Consider the following 20,573-nt stretch of genomic DNA (forward strand, 5'->3'; position numbering starts at 1 on the left):
CATAATGCGCCACACATTTTCAATGGGAGACAGGTCTGGACTGCAAGCGGGCCAGGGGAGAACCTGGACTGTTTTACTTCGAAGCCGCGCTTTTGTAACACGTGCAGAATGTGGCTTGGCATTATCTTGCTGAAATAAGACGTCGCTTGGACGGCAGCATATGTTGCTCCAAAATCTCTATGTACTTTTCAGCGTTTATGTTGCCTTCACAGAAATGTAAGTCACCTATGCCATGGGAACTAATGCACCCCCATACCATCACAGATGTTGGCTTTTGAACTTTGCGTTGATAACAGTCCGGATGGTCGGCTTCCTCTTTGGTCCAGAGGACACAACGTCCAGTGTTTCCAAAAACAATTTGAAAAGTGGACTCATCAGACCACAAAACACTTTTTCATTGTGCATCAGTCCATTTTACATGAGCTCGGGCCCAGAGAACCCAGCGCCGTTTCTGGATGTTGTTCATAAACGGCTTTTGCTTTGCATGGTAGAGTTTTAACCCGCACTTACTGATGTAGTGATGAACTGTATTTACTGACAGGGGTTTTCTGAAGTTTTCCTGAGCCCATTTGGTGATATCCTTTACACACTCATATCGGTTTTTAAGGCAGTGCCGTCTGAGGGATCGTCTGAGGGATCGAAGGTCACGGTCATTCAGTCTTGGTTTCCGGCCGTGGCGCTTATGTGCAGTGATTTCACCAGATTCTCTGAACCTTTTGATGATATTATGGACCGTAGATGTTGAAAACCCTAAATTCCTTGCAATTTTGCTTTGAGAAATGTTGTTGTTCTGGTGCTACGACCATTCATTCATTTAGGGTTTCCTTTGGGTCATTTGCGGTGCGTTAGCGACATCTATTGGCCACTTCCGGTTTACATGTTGGCGAGTATATTTACGGTTCTCTTCCTGTTTGGAAAGAGAGTTCAGGGAGACGACGAAGCAGTTGAAGCTAGCGGTTGGCTCAGCTCGGCGAGACAAGTTAGGTTTGCTCGAAAGCGTCACAGTTGTGATTCCCTACGAGGGCAATGTTGTTTTACAGCTTTCTGTTTTGCACATTTGGGTAAAATAAAGGAGAGGAAAAAGCAGAGGATCGTACGGCATTCCCTTTGTTGTTCTCCTCACCTAGCTGTTTACGCATGCTGGATAGCTGAATTCCTTACACGTTTAGTGAAGCCAGTATAGTTGTTCTTAAACTGTTCAACTATTTTCTCACACAGTTGTGGACTAAGTGTTGAACCTCGCCCCGTCCTTGCTTGTGAATGACTGAGCATGTTTTGGGAGGCTCCTTTTATACCCAATCATGGTACCCAATTAGCCTGATCACATGTGGGATGTCCCAAATAGGTGTTTGATGAGCTTTTCTCAGCTTTCTCTGTATTTTTTGCCACCTTTCCCAACTTCTACTGGAAGTGTTGCAGCCATGAAATTCGAAGTTAATTATTATTTGGCAAAAAACAATTAAGTTTATCAGTTTGAACATTAAATATGTTCTCTTTGTAGTGTATTCAATTGAATAGGGGTTGAGAAGGATTTTCAAATCGTTGTATTTTGGTTTTATTTACATATTACACAATTTCCCAACTTCAACCGAGTCCGGTTTGTACAAAGTGCTGCTGCAAGGCTGCTCTCATGGGAAAGAAAATTTGATCACATTACACCAATATTAGCCAACTTACATTGGCTTCTGGTACATTTAAGATGTGACTTCAAGGTTCTTCTATTAACCAATAAATTAGGGGTGTCCAAACTTTTTGCAAGGAGGGCCATATTTAGTAACGTGAAGGGGCCCGGGGGCCAATATTTCCCGGGGGGACGTCCAGCGCTGTGCGTTCCCTTCTCTTTCGGGGGGGGGGGGGTTTGCTAGTGGGACGTCAAGCGCTTTGTGTGGCGGGCTCCATCTAGTGTGGAAACTGAGAAGTGCTCAAGCTGTTGTGCGGGCCACATTCAATTATGTTTTCAGAATTTGCTGCGGGCCAATAAAAACTGGCCCGCGGGCCGCAGTTGGCCCGCGGGCCGTAGTTTGGACACCCCTACTATAAATCTTTGCATGGCTTAGCGCCTTTATATCTCGTCGACCTAGTTGTTCCTTATGTTCCGTCTCGTAACCTCCGCTCGCAAAACGCTAGTCTTTTAATGACCCCGAGGGCCAAAAAAATGTCTGCAGGGTCTAGAGCAGGGGTCTCAGACTCGCGGCCCGCGGGCCAATTGCGGCCCTCAGGACAATGTTTTGTGGCCCCCTGCCTGAAATCAAATCTTTGTGTTAGTGCGGCCCGCGCATTTTTTCTCACATGCATCTGGGGGTTTTATATTTTTTAACACCTGTGGGCTCCCGTAGCTCAGGCTCGTGACAACAGCGCGAATTAGCAATTGGTCACTTTAACATGTTTGGATGAACAAGTGGAGGGAAAATATATCTTGTCACCTAGTGCTATACAGTTTTTGTCAGCCCCAGTCATGTCTTTTTCAAAACCTGTCGTGAAGAGAAAAATTGGCGATGAGCACAGACAACTTCAGGAGAAGTGGGAGACGGAATATTTTTTTGTTGAGCACAGGGGCATCCCAACGTGTCTAATATGCATGGATAAAGTTGCGGTGCACAAGGAGTATAACATCAGACGTCATTACTCAACTAAACATGCTGAGGAGTATGGAAAATACCTGGGAGATGAGCGAGAGGACCGGGTCACCAAACTTAAAACATGTCTACTGAGGCAACAAGATTTTTTCAAAAAAGCAAGCAAAGAGAGTGAAGCGGCTATCAAAGCTAGCTACGTGGTGAGTGAGATGATTGCTAAAGCAGGGAAGCCATTCAAAGACGGCGAGTTCATCAAACAGTGCATGTTACAGGCTGCAAGTATAGTCTGCCCGGAAAAAAAGGCTCAGTTTAGTAACATCAGCATTTCAGCCAACACAGTGGCAGAGCGCATTTCTGACATGCCAGGCAACATTTATGATCAACTGCGTGAGAAAGCTAAACATTTCCATTCATACTCACTTGCTCTTGATGAGAGCACAGACGTCACTGACACGGCGCAGCTCGCAATATACGTATGTCCGTGGCGTTGATAACAATTTTGAAGTTACGGAGGAGTTGCTCTCAGTGATTGCAATGCATGGCCAGACCACTGCCCAGGAGATATTCCGCCAGATCTGTGATTCTATTTAGGATGCCGGCTTACAATGGAAGCGTTTGGCTGGAATAACTACCGACGGAGCGCCGTCAATGACAGGGAGGGAAAACGGACTCGTGGCACTTGTTCAAAGGAAACTGGAAGAGGAGGGTGTGAAAGATGCCATTGCTCTGCACTGCATTATCCACCAGCAGGCTCTTTGCAGCAAGATCATGAGGTTTGACAATGTGATGTCTGACGTTGTGAAAATCATCAACCATATCAGATCCATGGCTTTAAAGCATCGGCAGTTCCGCGACTTTTTGGCGGAAATAGTCAGAATACGAGGACGTGCTCTACTTCACCGAGGTACGTTGGCTCAGCAGGGGGAAGGTCTTGAAGAGGTTTTTTGAGTTAAGAGCAGAAGTGAAAGCCTTCATGGAGAATGATGGGATGACTGTTCCTGTGCTAAATGATCCTAAATGTCTAATGGACTTAGCTTTTCTTGTTGATGTCACACAGGAGCTGAATGTACTGAACAAGAAGTTACAAGGTCAGGACCAGCTTGTCAGTGCTGCATATGACAATGTCAGAGCATTCTCCAAAAAACTTGTTATGGAAAGCCCAGCTTTTCCAGACAAACCTCTGCCATTTCCCAGCATGCAAGGCACTCATGGATTCAGGCACAACATTCAGTGGTGAGAAGTATGCTGATACCATTGGAAAGCTACAGGAAGAATTTGATCAGAGGTTTGCAGACTTCAAGACACACAGAGCCACTTTTCAGATTTTTGCTGACCCCTTCTCCTTTGATGTGGAGGATGCCCCACCTGTCCTGCAGATGGAGCTAATTGACCTGCAGTGCAATACTGACCTCAAAGCCAAGTTCAGGGAGGTGAGTGGAAAAACAGTGGAGCTTGGACAATTTTTGAGAAAACTGCCCCCCACCTTCCCTGAGCTTTCCAGGATGTTCAAGCGGACCATGTGCCTTTTTGGCAGCACCTATCTGTGTGAAAAGCTCTTCTCCACAATGAACTTCAATAAGTCAAAGTTCAGGTCCAGACTTAAAGATGAGCACCTTAAAGCCATACTGAGGGTCTCAGTTGCCTCCTCCCTCAAGCCAAATGTGGCTCAGCTGTGTGAGAGGAAGCGCTGCCAAGTCTCTGGCAGCAAGGATTAGGAAGAAGTAAATGAAGCCTATGTTCTGAAGAACTGTTCATGTTCTGCATGTTCTGACTTGTTAAGATTGAGAAGATTGGTTCAGTTGACCTTTTATTTTTAATACTTGAAGCCTTTTTTTTGTGGAATACTTGCTGCGGCCCAGCCTCACCCAGACTCTACCTCCAGCGGCCCCGAGGTAAGTTGAGTTTGAGACCCCTGGTCTAGAGCATTTTCTATTCGGGCTCCAGAGCTTGGGTGTCACCTAACCACCTCCCCGCTAGGTGGTTAGGTGACACCCAAGCTAACAGCGGCTGTCTGGATTCTCGTGGACCAATCAAGAAGAGGGAACTGAAGCGGATTACCTCCCCTCGAAGATACTTCCAGGACAATCGAGGGCACCTCCTGCAGTTCTTCGCTTTGTATTGGACATCCACTTTTTCTTAGATTTTTTTATATTATGTATTTTATGTGCCCTCTCTGCATCCATTGCAGCCTGGTGATCCTGAAAGGGGGATCCTCCCATCTGTGGTCCCTTCTCACGGTTTCTCATTTTTCCCCTAGTAGGGTTTTTTTTAGTTTTTCCTTGCCCTCTTGGGAGCTTAAGATCAGGGGATGCTTTGAGAATAATTGTCAATTTGTTTTGTATATGTGAACCCCTTTGAGACTGCTTGTGATTTAGGGCTATATAAATAAACTTGACTTGAAACTTGACTTGACTATCGCAATATTACAGCCAATAAACTTGAACAATATGGTATTATATGGAGTGCTTTGAACTCGGTCGAAAGTTATATAAGTAACAGCAGTATGTGAAAATGGGTCAATATACATCTTCATGTTTAAAAAAATTCGGTGGTGTCCCGTAGGGACATAGTATAGTATAGTATACATTTTGGGGCCCAATACCATACTATAGTATAGTATTGGGCCCCAAACTGTTCAATCTTTACATAAATAACCTACTATGTATATGAAAATGGGTCAATATACATCTTCTGTTCAATCTTTATCATCTTTTGAAGTTATTAAAAATTGTATTTTTCGCTGATGATTCAAATATGTTTTGCTCAAGGGAAAATTTAGAATAACTTTTAAATTTGATGGATATGGAAATGAAAAAGAAACATGATTTGATTCTAATAAATTAACACTTAATTTCAGTAAAACCAAACTCGTGATTTTTGGTAAACATTGCAAACTAACTGATGTTCAAATACAAATAGATGGAACCATTATTGAAATAATACAAAACAATAAAATTTCTTGATGTAATTGTAGCTGACCCTATAGATTGAAAAGATCATATTAAATACATTAAACACAAACTGGCATAAAATATCTCAATCTTGTATAAGGCAAAGTGTTTATAAACTATAATATATAGTTATTTGATATCACCATGTCTAAGCTATTGCTCAGAGACATGGGGAAACAACTATAAAAGCTCAATATTACAAATCACTTACTTACAGAAAAAGGCCATTAGAATTAGAAATGAATCTGATTATCTTGACCACACTAATGTTTCTTTTAAATATCAGATACTCAAGTTCAAGGACCTTGTAGATTATCAAACTGGTCAAACTATGTTCAAAGTGCAGCAAAACGTTTTGCTTAAAAACATTAAAAAGCATTTTCATCAATAATACAGTGGTTACAAAGGAATAATGAGGGTAAAATTTCTGTACCCAAATACAGGTTAACAATGAAAAGTTTTTGTCTCTCCGTTGCAAGTGTTAAACTCTGGAATAGCATGATGACATTTAAAAATTAATTTAAATAATTGACACAGAATGAGTTATGAACACAATGAAATTAATTACTTAAAATGTGTTTGCTCTTTTTTTCTGTACAAGTGTTTTTACTTTGTTACAGGTAGTATCTTAATTTCCGGACTATAAACCGCACCTGATTATAAACCGCACGAGCAAAAATTAGGGGAAAAGGCACCGTACTAAAAGCCGCATGTGCATGCGAGTTATTTACGGTTTATTTACGTACACAGAAAGCCTTTTTAAAGTTTTTTTAAACCTTAACATTTCTTTCCAAACACTGCCTGTGACCCGGCAGTAATACCGCAGCAACACGGAAGTAACACAGCACTAATAGGGTTGGATAAAAAAAAAAAACATACTGGTAAAAGTCACTGAGACGCGGCGGTAACAAAGTCGCAACACGGTAGCACAGGACTAACAGGGCTGGTTAAAAGAAATACCAGTATAAGTCATTTAGAGCCGTCTTCATCTTCCTCCTGTGCACTGAAACCATCGAAGTCTTCCTCCTCAGTGTTGGATTGGAATAGCGTCAGATATATTTCGCCACACACTTTCTCAGTCTCTCTTTCATTGTCGCTTTTATGCATTTCTTCTAGCATTTTCCATGATGAGGGTCTGTTCATGTTAATTTTATTCATGCACAAAGCGCTAAATTACATTAAACTAGCGAGCTACACATATAGCTCCAGAGTAGACGTGACCGGGAAATAAAGAAAGAAAAGAGTGACGCAACAAGATGTCATCAACAATAACCCAGTGCCCCCTAGTGACCGAAAGAGACCTCTACAGTGTATGACCAGCTGTAGTTCCTACGTTAAGAGCCAAATCGACTGCCTTTAACTTAAAAGCGGCATCATATGCATTTCTTTTGTTCCCCATCATGAGGGTTTGTGGATAAAAGCTTCCTTTCTTCAGTAATGTCTGTCTTGATCTCGTTCTGTCTCTTCTTTGTGTCAATTATACGGCACTATTTGCCTGGCGGATGGGCATGCGATCAACACACCACTCTTCTCCCCAGTAATCGTGTCACATATCCCTCCGCTCAACAAAGCCGTGCCGCACCACAGCCTTTTTACAAGTGTATAAGTAATCAAGTCATCGCAAAAATCATGAAAAATCCATAGATACGCCGCACCGGACAACAAGGCGCAGAGTTCAAAACTTGAGCAAAAAGTAGCGGCTTATAGTCCGGAAATTACGGTAACTAAAAATGTTAAATTTCAAATTGGATAGGGAGTGGGACTAAAGTCCTACTTCTTCCCAATCCTTTTCAGGTGTGTAAACTTGCACCTCTGATCCTTATGTGCTGTATATTGTATTTTGTTTGTACCTAGTCTCATGCAAAGTCATAATTTACATGACTTTGATTTATTAATTTATTGTTTGAAACAAATAAATTCAGTCATTCATTCAATGTGAGAGATAATCCAGATTACGTCCATGGCAGTCACTCATAAATGAGCATGCCTGCATGCACACATCCATTTCTGTGTGTATGCTTGAATGACACACGTGTGTGGCAGGCATCCCAGTGCTCTATTGGTTCTCCAGAAGAATGACACTGTGGGGCACCATTTCCTTCAACCTTGCTGTCTTCATCAACCTCATCATCGCCTTCTTCTACCCATATGATTCAGGACAAGGTGCCATTGAGCATTCTCAGTTGATGTGTCATGTCCTGTTTGTATAGCCAGAAGCTTATCTCCTCCCCCTACTCCACCTTACCAGCTGGAGCCATCGATGACTCTCTGCTATTGATGCTGTTCTGGGTTCTGACCGGGCTTTCCATGCTGGCCTTGCTCTCTCAGCGCTATGGCCTCCAGCCGCTGACTTTAGCGCTCATCCTGAGGTCTATCTACCACCTGGGTATCGGGAACACACTCATCCTTCTAGGCACGCTCAATGTAAGACCACCCAAATCATGTCTGATAAAAGACTGCAAAAAGTCTAATGTGCCTAATCTGACCGTATACAGTCCCCTCCAAAGACAAGGTCATTTCCTTTGTTGTTTTGTTTACCAAAGACATTTAGGTTTCAGATTAAAAGATGAATGAGACAAAAGTTTAGAAGTCCAGCTTTTAATTAATGGCATTCACATCCAGTTATGTTAAACTGATGACAGAGCACCTTTTGTTTGAACCCACCCACTTTTAGAGTGAGTGATAGTATTGGAATATGCGACTTTTTCAAGTTGCTCAGGTGTTGGCTTTTAGATTATTCTTAAAAATTTAGTTTTTTACTTCGAGTTTTACCTATGAGAAGTGCATTTGCTGTTTAAGAGTATTTCACTCCCAACCAGACTCTTGCTCCACCCATCAGTAAAATTTGAAAACGCCGCTCAAAGGGGACGTTGCCTGGAGGACCATTGGATGGGCAGGGAGGAGAGGGTTGTACTGGCTGTGATCTAATTAATATATATACTTTGACAAACTATACCAAATAAACTAATCAAAGCCATGCTACTTAATCACTCACCTGAAAATCAATATAAAGATGTTTTGAAACGCTACTATTCCAACTCCAACTCGCTACGGAGGTGTGTACAAAACTGAGCCACTTGTATGCCGTAAATAAATACAAACACTAGATGGCTTATGGGTGCTATGAGCCAATATGAAGTGACCTCATCAGAGGGTGGCCATCTTGTACAGGGCTACTAGATCACTCATAATCTTACAGTCAATGGAGCACGGACCTTGAAATAGCTGGAAATTGCTTAACTCTTTTCAAACGGCTTGGTTTGTCAAATAAACGCCAGAAATGTAGTTTCAAAAAATGTACTATTCAAGTATTAAAGGGATGTTAAACCGAGGATGGTTCACTTTTCACTAACTACCTCAGTTCATGTATTTTTTTATCAGGAAAATGAAATTTATTTTATCCATTCATTTTGGAGGAATAATGAAACAAAGAATACCTTAAAACGCGCACTTTTAATGAGGAATAGGGCCACGCACCTCTTCCCTCCATGTCTTGGTTGATGACGTCACGGTAGGAAGCGATCACAATTTCCCCATTGTAAATCATTGTAGACCATTGCTTAAAATGTCCAAAATCAGTTGTCAAGTGGTACCAAAATTTGCATGGTTATCTGTACTTATGACTACTTCAACATATCACAAGGATTAGCCTCTCGGTGGCTGATTTAAAAGAAACGGGTAGCCTCTCCGCAGCTGAAGTGCCTTGTCATGTCTATTTCCTTTCTCCAGTCACCAACATACGCAAACATGACGCGTTCCGAGTGGCTTAATGTATGCAGAATTGTACATATGTTGTTATATAGTCAATTAAAATTGGTAAGGGTTCATTTGACTTACATTTACCCTAAGTCCACGTATGGGGTACAAACTGTGCTGCCTATCCAAACAGCCACACTCAGCTGAAGGGTCGGCCTCTTCTCTGGAAGTCTGATACTCCCAAATTTTCCAACAAAACAACCTGCGGGCGTTGCGACAAGATCCGGGTCGAGGCTCCTGGCTGAGTCAGGCTTCTGGTTGCAATGCTTGAGCACTTTCTTTGTTGCCTGGATTACTTTGAAGTGATAATTTGGTGCGTTGTCATAGCCTGGAAATCCAGTCATCGCTGTACCAATGACTGAGTCTGGTCATAATCAAGCACATTTCTGAGGCGAGGTAAACCTGAGCAAACAGACAATAAAATGAACCAAGTTGTGAAAAGCAGACATGACGTCAAAAAAAGAATGCTTACAGTTCTGTCAGCTGCTGCGTTTTTAATGAATGTGTTTCTGTCATCTCTCCTGTGCGCCATTTTGAACAAGGATGGATTTCCATCGCTGAAGAGTGACGTTTTGCACAAAGGACATGTCACAGCGAATAAAGGATTTTAATTGGATGCCTCAATTTAAACCTGAGCCCAGCAGCTGTTGAGGGAGAGCTTTCTAGACCCACTTCCTTAGTGCATGTGGCTTGCTAGGCTAGCATTGTCATTGTGAATGTATTGTCATGGCAGTGACATGGTCGCTGTCTTTATTTTAGCTGCTCAACAAGGTGGTGTTTGTGGTGAGCTTTGTGGGAAACAATGGAACATTCATCATGGGCTACAAGGCCATGGTGATGGACATGGAGTTCCTGTACCATTTGGGTTATGTCCTCACCTCCACGTTGGGCCTCTTTGTGCACGAACTATTCTACAGCATCCTGGTATGTAGCTCATGAGCTCTGCTGAAATGCGAAGGCATGCTGCTACTAACAACCATGTCCACATTTTCAGCTCTTTGACCTGATTTACCGTGAGGAGACGCTGTTCAATGTGATCAAAAGCGTGACACGCAACGGACGGTCCATCCTATTGACTGCGCTACTTGCCCTCATCCTTGTCTACCTCTTCTCCATTGTGGGTTTTCTGTGCCTCAAGGAAGACTTCATAATGGAGGTCGACCCGCTGCCACAGCTTGTTCCAGGTAATACCACTATGGTTACTCCCAAGATGTCATACATCGAATCTTGCCAGACAATGCTACCTGAGTGTTTGTTTTTTCAGCTCCTCAGCAGAGAAACACTGCACAGGACTTCCTCAAGTCATGTTCCACAGATGGCATCCACTGTATGGCGGAGGAGGACGGTGTGGCTGAGAGTAAAGACAATGGTATGCATTCACTGTTGGTTCATGGTGCTGGAGGGCTGGATTTAAGATTTTTGAGCCGATATCACGATTTCAGACAACACATTTTCAAGCTCTACAAAGCTGTGATTTGATTTGAAAAGCCTCCTACCCCCATGGTCATTCATCAATGGAATGGTACTGTAGAGTAGATGCACCACATTAAACAGTGCCACATTGTTTTAAAAAATAAAAGGAGCATCACATCTATGTCCCATTGTCACCTATAGAGGCTTTGCAGTCACGTGGTTTTATCACGTGATTTTGTGTTATGCCGCCATCTTGGCGGTCAACTCGTCAGCTCGTTCCTACGTGTTTGTATGGATTGTCTGATTTCTGCGCTACGTTTTCACCGATTTCTTCCGAATTATGGCTGATTTGCTATCCAACGAAGTTAGGCATTTGGATGAAGACTCCAAGAAACGTTACAGAGAGAAGTTGAACCTTGTTGGCACAACGGATCCGTACCTTTTACCGAGAAGCATGCTAAAATCGCCCGAGCATTTTGCAACAGCCGACCTGCCTGAACGCTCATATCCAGATATTTATAATTACCTCGTCGATTTGTTTTGTAATGGCATTTCATAACTTGACATATTAAAAAACTGAATAGAGTGAAATCATTCAGATACTGTACCTGTCTGTTCAAGTTGCTACCATTTTTATTTTTTGTTTATTTTTGCATGATGCCACATCTGATTGGCTTGAAAACTTAACCAATAAAAATTTTAACCTTGTGCCAATGGCTTGAAAACTTTACCAATGTAGATTTTACCTTGTGCCAAATGAAGTAACAAAAACCCTCTTGTTAAAAAATGCTACATTAAAAAAAAATTGTTTCACAAGGTTCATAATAGTTTTTGGGGAAATTTCCTAATGCATTCACTCGAGAATTAATTGTTCAATTCCAATATGAAGTTCAATATTTACATTGATAACGTTTTCAAGCCAATCAGATGAAGCATCATGAAAAAATAAACACAAAATAAAAACGGGGGGGTGAACTGAAGAAATCATCCCATTCCCTGCCTTGCTGCTCTTGCTGCCTTTCTAAAAATGCACCCAGCATTTTCAACAATCATATTTGTATCATCCCATATTGTATTATTTCACATTTTGTGAAACAAATCAGGGGTGAATAGTTTGTTTACATACCTGATATGAAGTCCTCATTGCATATCCTTGTGTAAATCGTAGGTTTCCATCGTTCACGACGAATATCCGCGATCCATTTATCACGTTTTTTTTTTATGTTCGCCGGAAATCTATAGAAGCTAAGATTTGGTTTATCGCCTCGTCTATTGCTACATCCAACAGCACAGCAGGTATCCGGCATTTTTAAGCTCAAATAGCAGCAGATATAACAAGAAAGCGTGTGTGAGTCGTTGACCGGCACTGAAAAGTTGACCGCCAAGATGGCCGCCAAGCTAATGTGGGTAGCTTGATGACATCAGCTGCAAAGCCTCTATACTGCCGAATGTGTTAGCAGCTGCTTGCTAATGCTACAGTTGTTTTAGGCCAGTGGTTCTTAACCTGGGTTCGATCGAACCCTCGGGGTTCGGTGAGTCGGTCTCAGGGGTTTGGCAGAGCCTCCTCTGCGGAGGCCCGAACACACCCGATTTATCGTGTATATTCGTGTTGACGCATATCTAAACTGGTCTCACAAAGGCAACAGCAGAAGTCACACTGATTCGCAGGTGTGTAATTTGTTGTGAGTTCATGCATTGTGTTGGTTTTGTTCTTTGAACTCTGTTTATGCACGGCTCATTTTGTGCACTAGTAAAACATCTATGTATTGAATTTGAAAAAAAAAAATATACACTACCGTTCAAAAGTTTGGGGTCACAAAATTGTTTGGGTGACCCCAAACTTTTGAACGGTAGTGTATATATTTATTTAGATAATTATTTATAGATTATATATATAATCTTCTGTGTAAAAAATCTTATAATATATATGTATACTTATATTCATAGATTATATATAATCTTATACAAATATAAGATATAATTTATAATATTTAATTCATAATATTTTATTATAATAATATTTACACTACCGTTCAAAGGTTTGGGGTCACCCAAACAATTTTGTGACCCCAAACTTTTGAACGGTAGTGTATTTTTCACTAAAGAGGGGTTCGGTGAATGCGCATATGAAACTGGTGGGGTTCGGTACCTCCAACAAGGTTAAGAACCACTGTTTTAAGCGCTAAGATAGCTTGCGCTTCAGCAACACAAACTTTATTGATGAACAGTCCCCTTTCACCCCTTCTTTTTTGGCTAATTACTTCAATAATTGTCATACTTTGACACCATGCTCCCCCAAATATACATGACATAGTTTAAACACTTTTACAATTGACCTCTCGTGGAAGCCCTGCCACCACCTCAGTTAGCTCTTTTGGGTCAATGTAGTAGCTTTTAATAACAACAAAGCTTTGCAGTAAAGCTTGTAGGGCTAAATATTACACAGCGCATGCACACTTTGCTTAATGACATCACACGTAACTACGGGATTACCTACAAACCAGGATACATCACACCTCCTCCCCCTTACATCAAAAGTAGACCCCACCCCCCTTTTACGACATTATAGTATTTTCATTTACAATACACATACTTCAACAAAACAAACACTTTTCCAGTTCCGACCATTGGACTAGGTTCTGGTATTGGTACCATCTCCTCTACAGATTTATTTTAACCCAGAACAGCAGTGGGATTGACTGAATGCTCCACTGGTAAGGATTCTAATAGAGTTGAGGTAAAAATTCATCATTATTTTTGTCACATTCCATAGTCACAGACTCTTAGAAGTTGGTCCACATGGCGGCGCCACACACAATCAGATGTCTGAACTGTATATGAGCCAAGTCCAGTGTGGGCAATAATAGTAGCAGGAATCCTCTTAGTTATGCCTTGATAATTCCCAACAAGCACTGTGTCTTTTGCATGAATATCCCATTGCAATATTTGTTTCTTTTGACTTTCCTCAACAATGTCTATCACCTGTGGTGGTTAAAGAAGCTCCAACTTCATCCGCAGTGCTCTGTTGAAAATAAGGCTGACACCTTTGTAGTTGAATATGTAGTTCGGTATTTTTGACACTCATATATGTGTGTTTGTGTGTGCGTGTGTGCGTGCGTGCGTGTGTGCATGCTGTACATGAATGAGTCGTAATTTGTTCACTTTTCAGGACTAGGCATGGCATATCGAGTTTGGATTTATAATTTTCAGACAAGATGTGTGATGTCATCAGTACTGCCTTTTGTTCTTTGTGCTCGTCCTCTGACAGTTTATGGGTTAAACTGCAGTTGAGGCAAAACCTGCCTCATAATAAGAAATCCCGCTTCCTTCTAATGCAGGGGTGTCAAGATCCTTTCCTCGGGGGCCGAATCCCTACATGTTTTCCAAGTTTCCCTCGTTAAACACACCTGATTCAATTAATCAGGCTCCTGCTGAAAGTGAAGACGAACTGGTCATTTGAATCAGGTGTGTTTAACAAGGGAAACTTGGAAAACATGTAGGGATTCGGCCCCCGAGGAAAGGAGTTTGACACCCCTGTTCTAATGTATGGAGGGGCAGAGGTGACACTTAAGTCACGTACGTGCAAGTCACAAGCAACTATTGAGTCGTAACCTGCAAGTCTCAAGTAATTCCTAAGTTATTGTGGAAAATAAATCAAGCAAGTTGAGTCAGCACCAAACTTCAAGCAAGTCGTAAGTCAAGCCATGCAGTCTTGCTCAGTCATAACAAATGTCGGAGAGAATATTAAAGAATTTAAAGAGAATATTTAAGAATATTGAACAAATTTACTTATCATAACACCAACTAGTATATTTACACCTTGCAAAGATGGATAAACAACAACTGAGATTGTGATTGACTGAATTTATTTAGATTTTATACTCAATATATATTTTTTTCTAAACAAATGTCGAGTTTTTGTTAACCATGCAAACGACATATAAAAGATTCAACTCGATTGGAGAAAAAAATTAACCTTTTAGAGAAGAAAAGTAAAACTTTTAATGATTGAATGACTCATTAATGGACAAATAGAGAATTTAAGTTAATCATCATTAATCACCAGCTCAGTGGGCTTGTGGTATGAGTCCTGAGACTGGGAGGTCGTGGGTTTGATCCCCGGCCGAGTCATACCAAAAAGACTATAAAAAAAATGGAACCCGATGTCTCCCTGCTTGACACTCAGCATTAAGGGTTGGATTGGGGATGCTGTGAGGAACTGCGCCCCACAGTCATTACTAATGCGCAATGTATACTGAGGACGACCACTCATCATGGTTATGCCACGCTCACGCCTGCCCGTCAATCACCCGGTAAACCCCGTCTGTCACATGCTCACAGCCACACCCCGCCAATCAGCTCAATCACCCACACCTGACGGCTGCTCCTTAACCTCCCTACTTAAACCCTGCTACTCAGCCACTTCCTTGTCAGTATGTCCCATGATGCTACCTTTTTGCTCACTGCAGTCTACCCGTCTGACTCCTGTTACCGACCTGTTCCGTTCGCTGACCCATCTCGTCTTGCCTGCCGCCCAACAACACAGTGGTCGCTCCGCTCACGGTGGACCGCCGCCGCCGCTCTGGCCTTCCAGGAACTTAAGAGGAGGCTCACGTCTGCCCCTATCCTCAGGATGCCCAACCCCGAGCGGCAGTTCATTGTCGAGGTAGATGCCTCCCGCGGGGAGTCGGGGCGGTGCTGTCACAGCGCAACGCGCAGGACAATAAGTTCGTCTGCGCTTTCTTTTCCCACCGCCTGTCGGCCTCTGAACATAACTAAGACATCGGCAACTGGGAACTTTTCGCCGTGAAAATGGCCCTGGAGGAGTGGAGGCACTGGCTGGATGGCGCGACGACCCCGTTCATCGTCTGGACCGACCACCACAACCGAGAGTGCCTCAGGGGTTCTTCGCCCGCCAGGCCCGGTGGTCACTGTTCTTCGATCGATTCAACTTCACTTTATCATACCACGCAGGCTCTCGCAATGCCAAGGCCGATGCTCCTGCCAAAGTCTGTGGCTGTCGCTGCCGTTACCTGGCGCATCGAGGATCAGGTGAAGGCGGCAGCACAGAACCAGCCCAGTCCTAGCACCTGCCCGGAGGGCCGATTGTTCGTGCCCGACCACTTCCGGACAGAGGTTTTGCAGTGGGCGCCCAACTCCCACCTTGCCTGTCGTCCGGGAGCAGTGTGAGCGGAATTCCTGACGGCCCAATGTTTTTAGTGGGCCACCATGAAGGACATCCGGGAGTACGTCAGAGCCTGCAATCGATGCAAGACCTCCAATTGACCCCCGCCCGGAGTCCTCCAAACTCTGTCCCGCTATCGAATGGCAACATGGTAATCCTCACGGTCGTGGACCGTTTCAGTAAAATGGCACGGTTCTGTCACGAACGGTGAGGAAATGGAGCAGGGCGACCAAGTGCAGCTTGGACTAGGGTTTATTGGCGGAACTCAAAATACAGACTCGGTAAACTAACATAACTCTCTAACAAAACCAACCCCAGGACTGACCGACAGGGTGACATTACCAATGACAGCAACAAACAAAAAGACATCATGACAGTAACAAACAATGCTCCGACAGGGAGTGATACACAGACAGGACTTAATATACAAGACAGGTAACAAGAGGCAGATGAGAACGATCGCACTGATTATGGGCACACAGGACGGGTGGGGCGAGCACACAGACAGAAACCACGGACATGAGCACACAGAAGGGGAGGGGCGAGCACACAGACATGATCGGGGATGAGTCGTGACAGAACCCCCCCCACAAGGGACGGCTCCCGACGTCCCAAAAACCCAACCCCCCACGGCAGCACGCGGGGGGGGCGGGGGGTTAGCGCACCAGTCCAGACGACCCTACTGGTTTTTGAAACAGCCTGAACCGCGCACGGCGGCGACTGGGGAAACAACCGCACTCGGCGGCGGCTTGGGGCACAGAACCGCACTCGGGCGGCGACTTGGGGCACAGAACCGCACTCGGGCGGCGACTTGGGGCACAGACCCGCACTCGGGCGGCAACTTGGGGCACAGAACCGCACTCGGGCGGCGACTTGGGGCACCGAACCGCACTCGGGCGGCGACTTGGGGCACAGGGCTACACTCGCGGCACACACAGGGGACCCGAACCGCAATCGGCAGCAACTTGGGGGGCAGAACCGCACTCGGGCGGCGACTTGGGGCACAGAACCGCACTCGGGCGGCAACTAGGGGAACCGAACCGCACTCGGGCGGCAACTTGGGGAACCGAACTGCACTCGGGCGGCAACTTGGGGAACCGAACCGCACTCGGGCGGCAACTAGGGAACCGAACCGCACTCGGGCGGCAACTTGGGGAACCGAACCGCACTCGCGCGGCAACTTGGGGAACCGAACCGCACTCGGGCGGCAACTTGGGGAACCGAACCGCACTCGGGCGGCAACTTGGGGAACCGAACCGCACTCGGGCGGCAACTAGGGGAACCGAACCGCACTCGGGCGACAACTTGGGGAACCGAATCGCACTCGGGCGGCAACTTAAAGTTATCGCCGCAATCAGCGGCATTCGAAAGTCCAGACCGCGATCAGCAGCATTCGGAAGGCGGAGCTGTGGCAGCAGCAAGAGCCACCGCGCACCGCAGCAGTGGGAGTGGGGCCAGGGACGACCGGTGGTTCCGGCGCAGCTGGCTTGGAATCTGGCGACGCCCGCGGGTCCTGCAACGCTGAGGTGGAGCCCGGTGGCGGCCGCGAGTCTGATGGCGCCGGGAGGCACTCCGATGGCGGCCGCGGGTCCGGCGTCGCGGCAGCGAAGTCCGATGACTGTCGCGGAGCCGATGGCGCCCGGAGGCACTCCGATGGCGGCCGCGGGTCCGGCGTCGCGGCAGCGAAGTCCGATGACTGTCGCGGAGCCGATGGCGCCGGGAGGAACTCCGATGGCGGCCACGAGTCCGGCGTCGCTGGAGCAAGGTCCCGATGGCGACAGCGGAGCCGATCGCGCTGGAACCTGCTTGGACGACGGAGGTGGCTCGGGCGTCGCAGACGGGAGCTGGTGGTGGAGAAAGGTCCAAGCGCTGGTCGCTGTAGTGGTCGGAGCATTCTGTCACGAACGGTGAGTAAATGGAGCAGGGCGACCAAGTGCAGCTTGGACCAGGGTTTATTGGCGGAACTCAAAATACAGACTCGGCAAACTAACATAACTCTCTAACAAAACCAACCACAGGACTGACCGAAACGTGAAACAAGAAGACAGGGTGACATTACCAATGACAGCAACAAACAAAAAGACATCATGACAGTAACAAACAATGCTCCGACAGGGAGTGATAAACAGACAGGACTTAATATACAAGACAGGTAACAAGAGGCAGGTGAGAACGATCGCACTGATCATGGGCACACAGGAGGGGTGGGGCGAGCACACAGACAGAAACCACGGACATGAGCACACAGGAGGGGAGGGGCGAGCACACAGACATGATCGGGGACGAGTCGTGACAGGTTCATCACTCTCCCCAAGCTGCCCACGGCCAAGCAGACTGCCCAGATCCTCCTCCGGGAGGTTTTCCGCTATCATGGCTTCCCAGGGGACATCGTCTCTGACCGAGGCCCACAATTCACTGCCGTCTTCTGGGTCGAGTTCTAGCGCCTCCTGGGAGCCACGGCCAGTCGCACGTCGGGGTCCACCCGCAGTCCAACGGATAGGCTAAGCGCCTCAACCAGGAGCTTGTAAGTCCCTCCAATCCATTTCCAATGCACGTCATCAAGTAATCCGAAGTGGGCCCAACAACTCCCATGAGCCTCTCTCCATTTCACTTCGTTTCGGATAACAGCTGCCTTTCTTCGAGGAACAGGAGCTGCCACCAAGCTTGGGCGAGGGCCCGCTCCTCCCTCCTTCGATCTGTTGCCAACTACACCCGCCAGGCTAACAAACACCGGCCCCGACGTACCGGGTCGAACAACAAGTGTGGCTCTCTGCGCGCGACCTGCCTCTCCGGGTCGAGTCCCGCAAACTGACGCCCCACTTCGTGGGACCCTTCCCCGTCAGGAAGGTAATCGGCCCCGCCGCCGGCCGACTCCGCCTCCCGCGATTGATGCAAGTGCATCCCACATTTCACGTTTTGCGGGTACAGCCCCTTCGTAATAGCCCACTGGTACCAGCGCCCGCTCCGCCGCCTCCCCGGCTCATCAATGGGGACCCGGCTTACACGGTCCGCACACTACTCCAGTCACGGCGCCGCGGCCAGGGCCTCCAGTACCTTGTGAACTGGGAAGGTTACGACAATTCTGCCCGCTCCTGGGTACCAACTCGGTGGATCTTGGATCCAGAGCTCATCCCCGATTTTCACTGCTGGCCCTTGGAACAGTCCGCTGGTCAGCGGGGATGCCCAAGGGGACCCGCAAGGAGCGCGGCGCCCGACCGCGCACCACCACCACGTCTGTCTCTCAGTCTTCCATTTCAAAGCCTGCGGCGTCGCCATTCCCGGCCTAAAGAAGTAGAGACATTCGCATTTTCAAACTTGAACTATAATATAATTGCAGTGACAATCGCCACTGCACACACCTCTAAAATCGTAAAGAAACTTATGTCGCCATTTGTAAGGGAGACATTAGTTCCTGTTTCAGGGCTTGAGGACCCATCCACCTTATCCTTTCCATTCCAATGAAACGTGACACTTCCTTCAGATTACGGGAACGCCTAATAAAATGTCATGTAACCGAACAGCCATGACAAAACTGAAGAACTCGAGTTTGTATGTTGTTCGTATTGTGTTTCATGTCTGATTATGTTCTGAAAAGTGCATTATCGAGATTGTTAGAATGTTGCTCACTCTAACTTCTTTGCAAGAACCACACGTGAGACAGTTTGGCCATTTTACGCTTGCAAGCGGAGATGCCATCAGCACCCTGTGTGGTACAGATTTGCTTGAAAGCAGTCTGACTTAGGACTCTTGCAAGAGCATATTTATTGAGAGAAAACAGGGTGGTCAAGTTTGGTGGTCACCTCAGCAACTGGTCCAGGGGTGTCAAACTCCTTTCCTCGGGGGCCGAATCCCTACATGTTTTCCAAGTTTCCCTCGTTAAACACACCTGATTCAAATGACCAGTTCGTCCTCACTTTCTACAGGAGCCTGATTAATTGAATCAGGTGTGTTTAACGAGGGAAACTTGGAAAACATGTAGGGATTCGGCCCCCGAGGAAAGGAGTTTGACACCCCTGAATTCAGTGCAGAGGGTCTTAGCTCTTTATTTTACAAGGTTGTGGAAACAGAAACTAGTGGAGCATTTTCGATAACTAACTAAGCAAGAATGTTTCCACATAATTTGGAAAGTTTCAACAACTGAATGTGGAAACTTTCCAGAGTTAAGGAAAGGTGAAAGGTTTAAACAAAGTTAATAATTCTAGTCTACATTCCAACATAATCATACGATCAAAATAATTTGTCAACCCTAACAGAGATTACGTAATTGGAATTAGAGTTATAGTTTTGAATTAAAATACATTATTTTCTTCATAATTACTCACAGTAAAATAAGATTAAATAAGTAATTAAGATAAAACTGTATTGATCCCAAGACGGAGAAATGTGTTCGTTTCAGCAGCCCACCATAGGAAAAAGAATGAAAACAGCAATGTAATAAACTCGAATACAACATCGAGAGAAACTATATACATGAAAGAATTTACAGATTCTATTCGGGCTCCAGAGCTTTGGAATGCCCTACCAATGGATATTAGAACTGCTACCTCACTTGAAACATTTAAGACACGTTTAAAGACACATTTCTATGATATGGCCTTTAATTAACCTGTAGTGGCCGATTCGGCTGGAATTTGTTTTCGCTCCCTCTCCCCATCCCCCCTCCCACCCCGGCTGGGGAGGTGGTTAGTTTAG

General features: G+C 45.4%; 2 protein-coding genes and 1 long non-coding RNA gene across 7 annotated transcripts in view; all 3 read left to right on the forward strand.

Moving 5' to 3' along the window:
- The window catches only part of itpr3 (inositol 1,4,5-trisphosphate receptor, type 3), a 312,780-nt gene that overhangs the window by 245,403 nt on the left and 46,804 nt on the right, over positions 1-20,573 (forward strand). For all 5 annotated transcript variants that reach the window (XM_037245884.1, XM_037245880.1, XM_037245881.1 and 2 more), the window contains 5 exons: positions 7,571-7,690; positions 7,776-7,951; positions 10,043-10,207; positions 10,278-10,467; positions 10,548-10,652. In XM_037245884.1, coding sequence (XP_037101779.1) covers positions 7,571-7,690; positions 7,776-7,951; positions 10,043-10,207; positions 10,278-10,467; positions 10,548-10,652 — 756 coding nt within the window. The remainder of the gene's footprint in view (positions 1-7,570; positions 7,691-7,775; positions 7,952-10,042; positions 10,208-10,277; positions 10,468-10,547; positions 10,653-20,573) is intronic.
- On the forward strand, positions 2,424-4,321 carry LOC119119506 (general transcription factor II-I repeat domain-containing protein 2A-like). Its single transcript, XM_037245947.1, has 2 exons — positions 2,424-2,804; positions 3,785-4,321. The coding sequence occupies exon 2, from the start codon at positions 3,785-3,787 to the stop codon at positions 4,289-4,291; it is 507 nt and encodes a 168-aa protein (XP_037101842.1). The 5' UTR covers positions 2,424-2,804; the 3' UTR covers positions 4,292-4,321.
- Positions 14,040-19,897, forward strand: LOC119119542. The gene is made up of 3 exons (XR_005097336.1): positions 14,040-14,192; positions 18,044-18,047; positions 19,882-19,897. It is a non-coding gene; the product is annotated as an uncharacterized LOC119119542 (long non-coding RNA).

This window comes from Syngnathus acus, chromosome 2, assembly GCF_901709675.1.
Source record: "Syngnathus acus chromosome 2, fSynAcu1.2, whole genome shotgun sequence".
NCBI classification, from domain to species: Eukaryota; Metazoa; Chordata; class Actinopteri; order Syngnathiformes; family Syngnathidae; genus Syngnathus; species Syngnathus acus.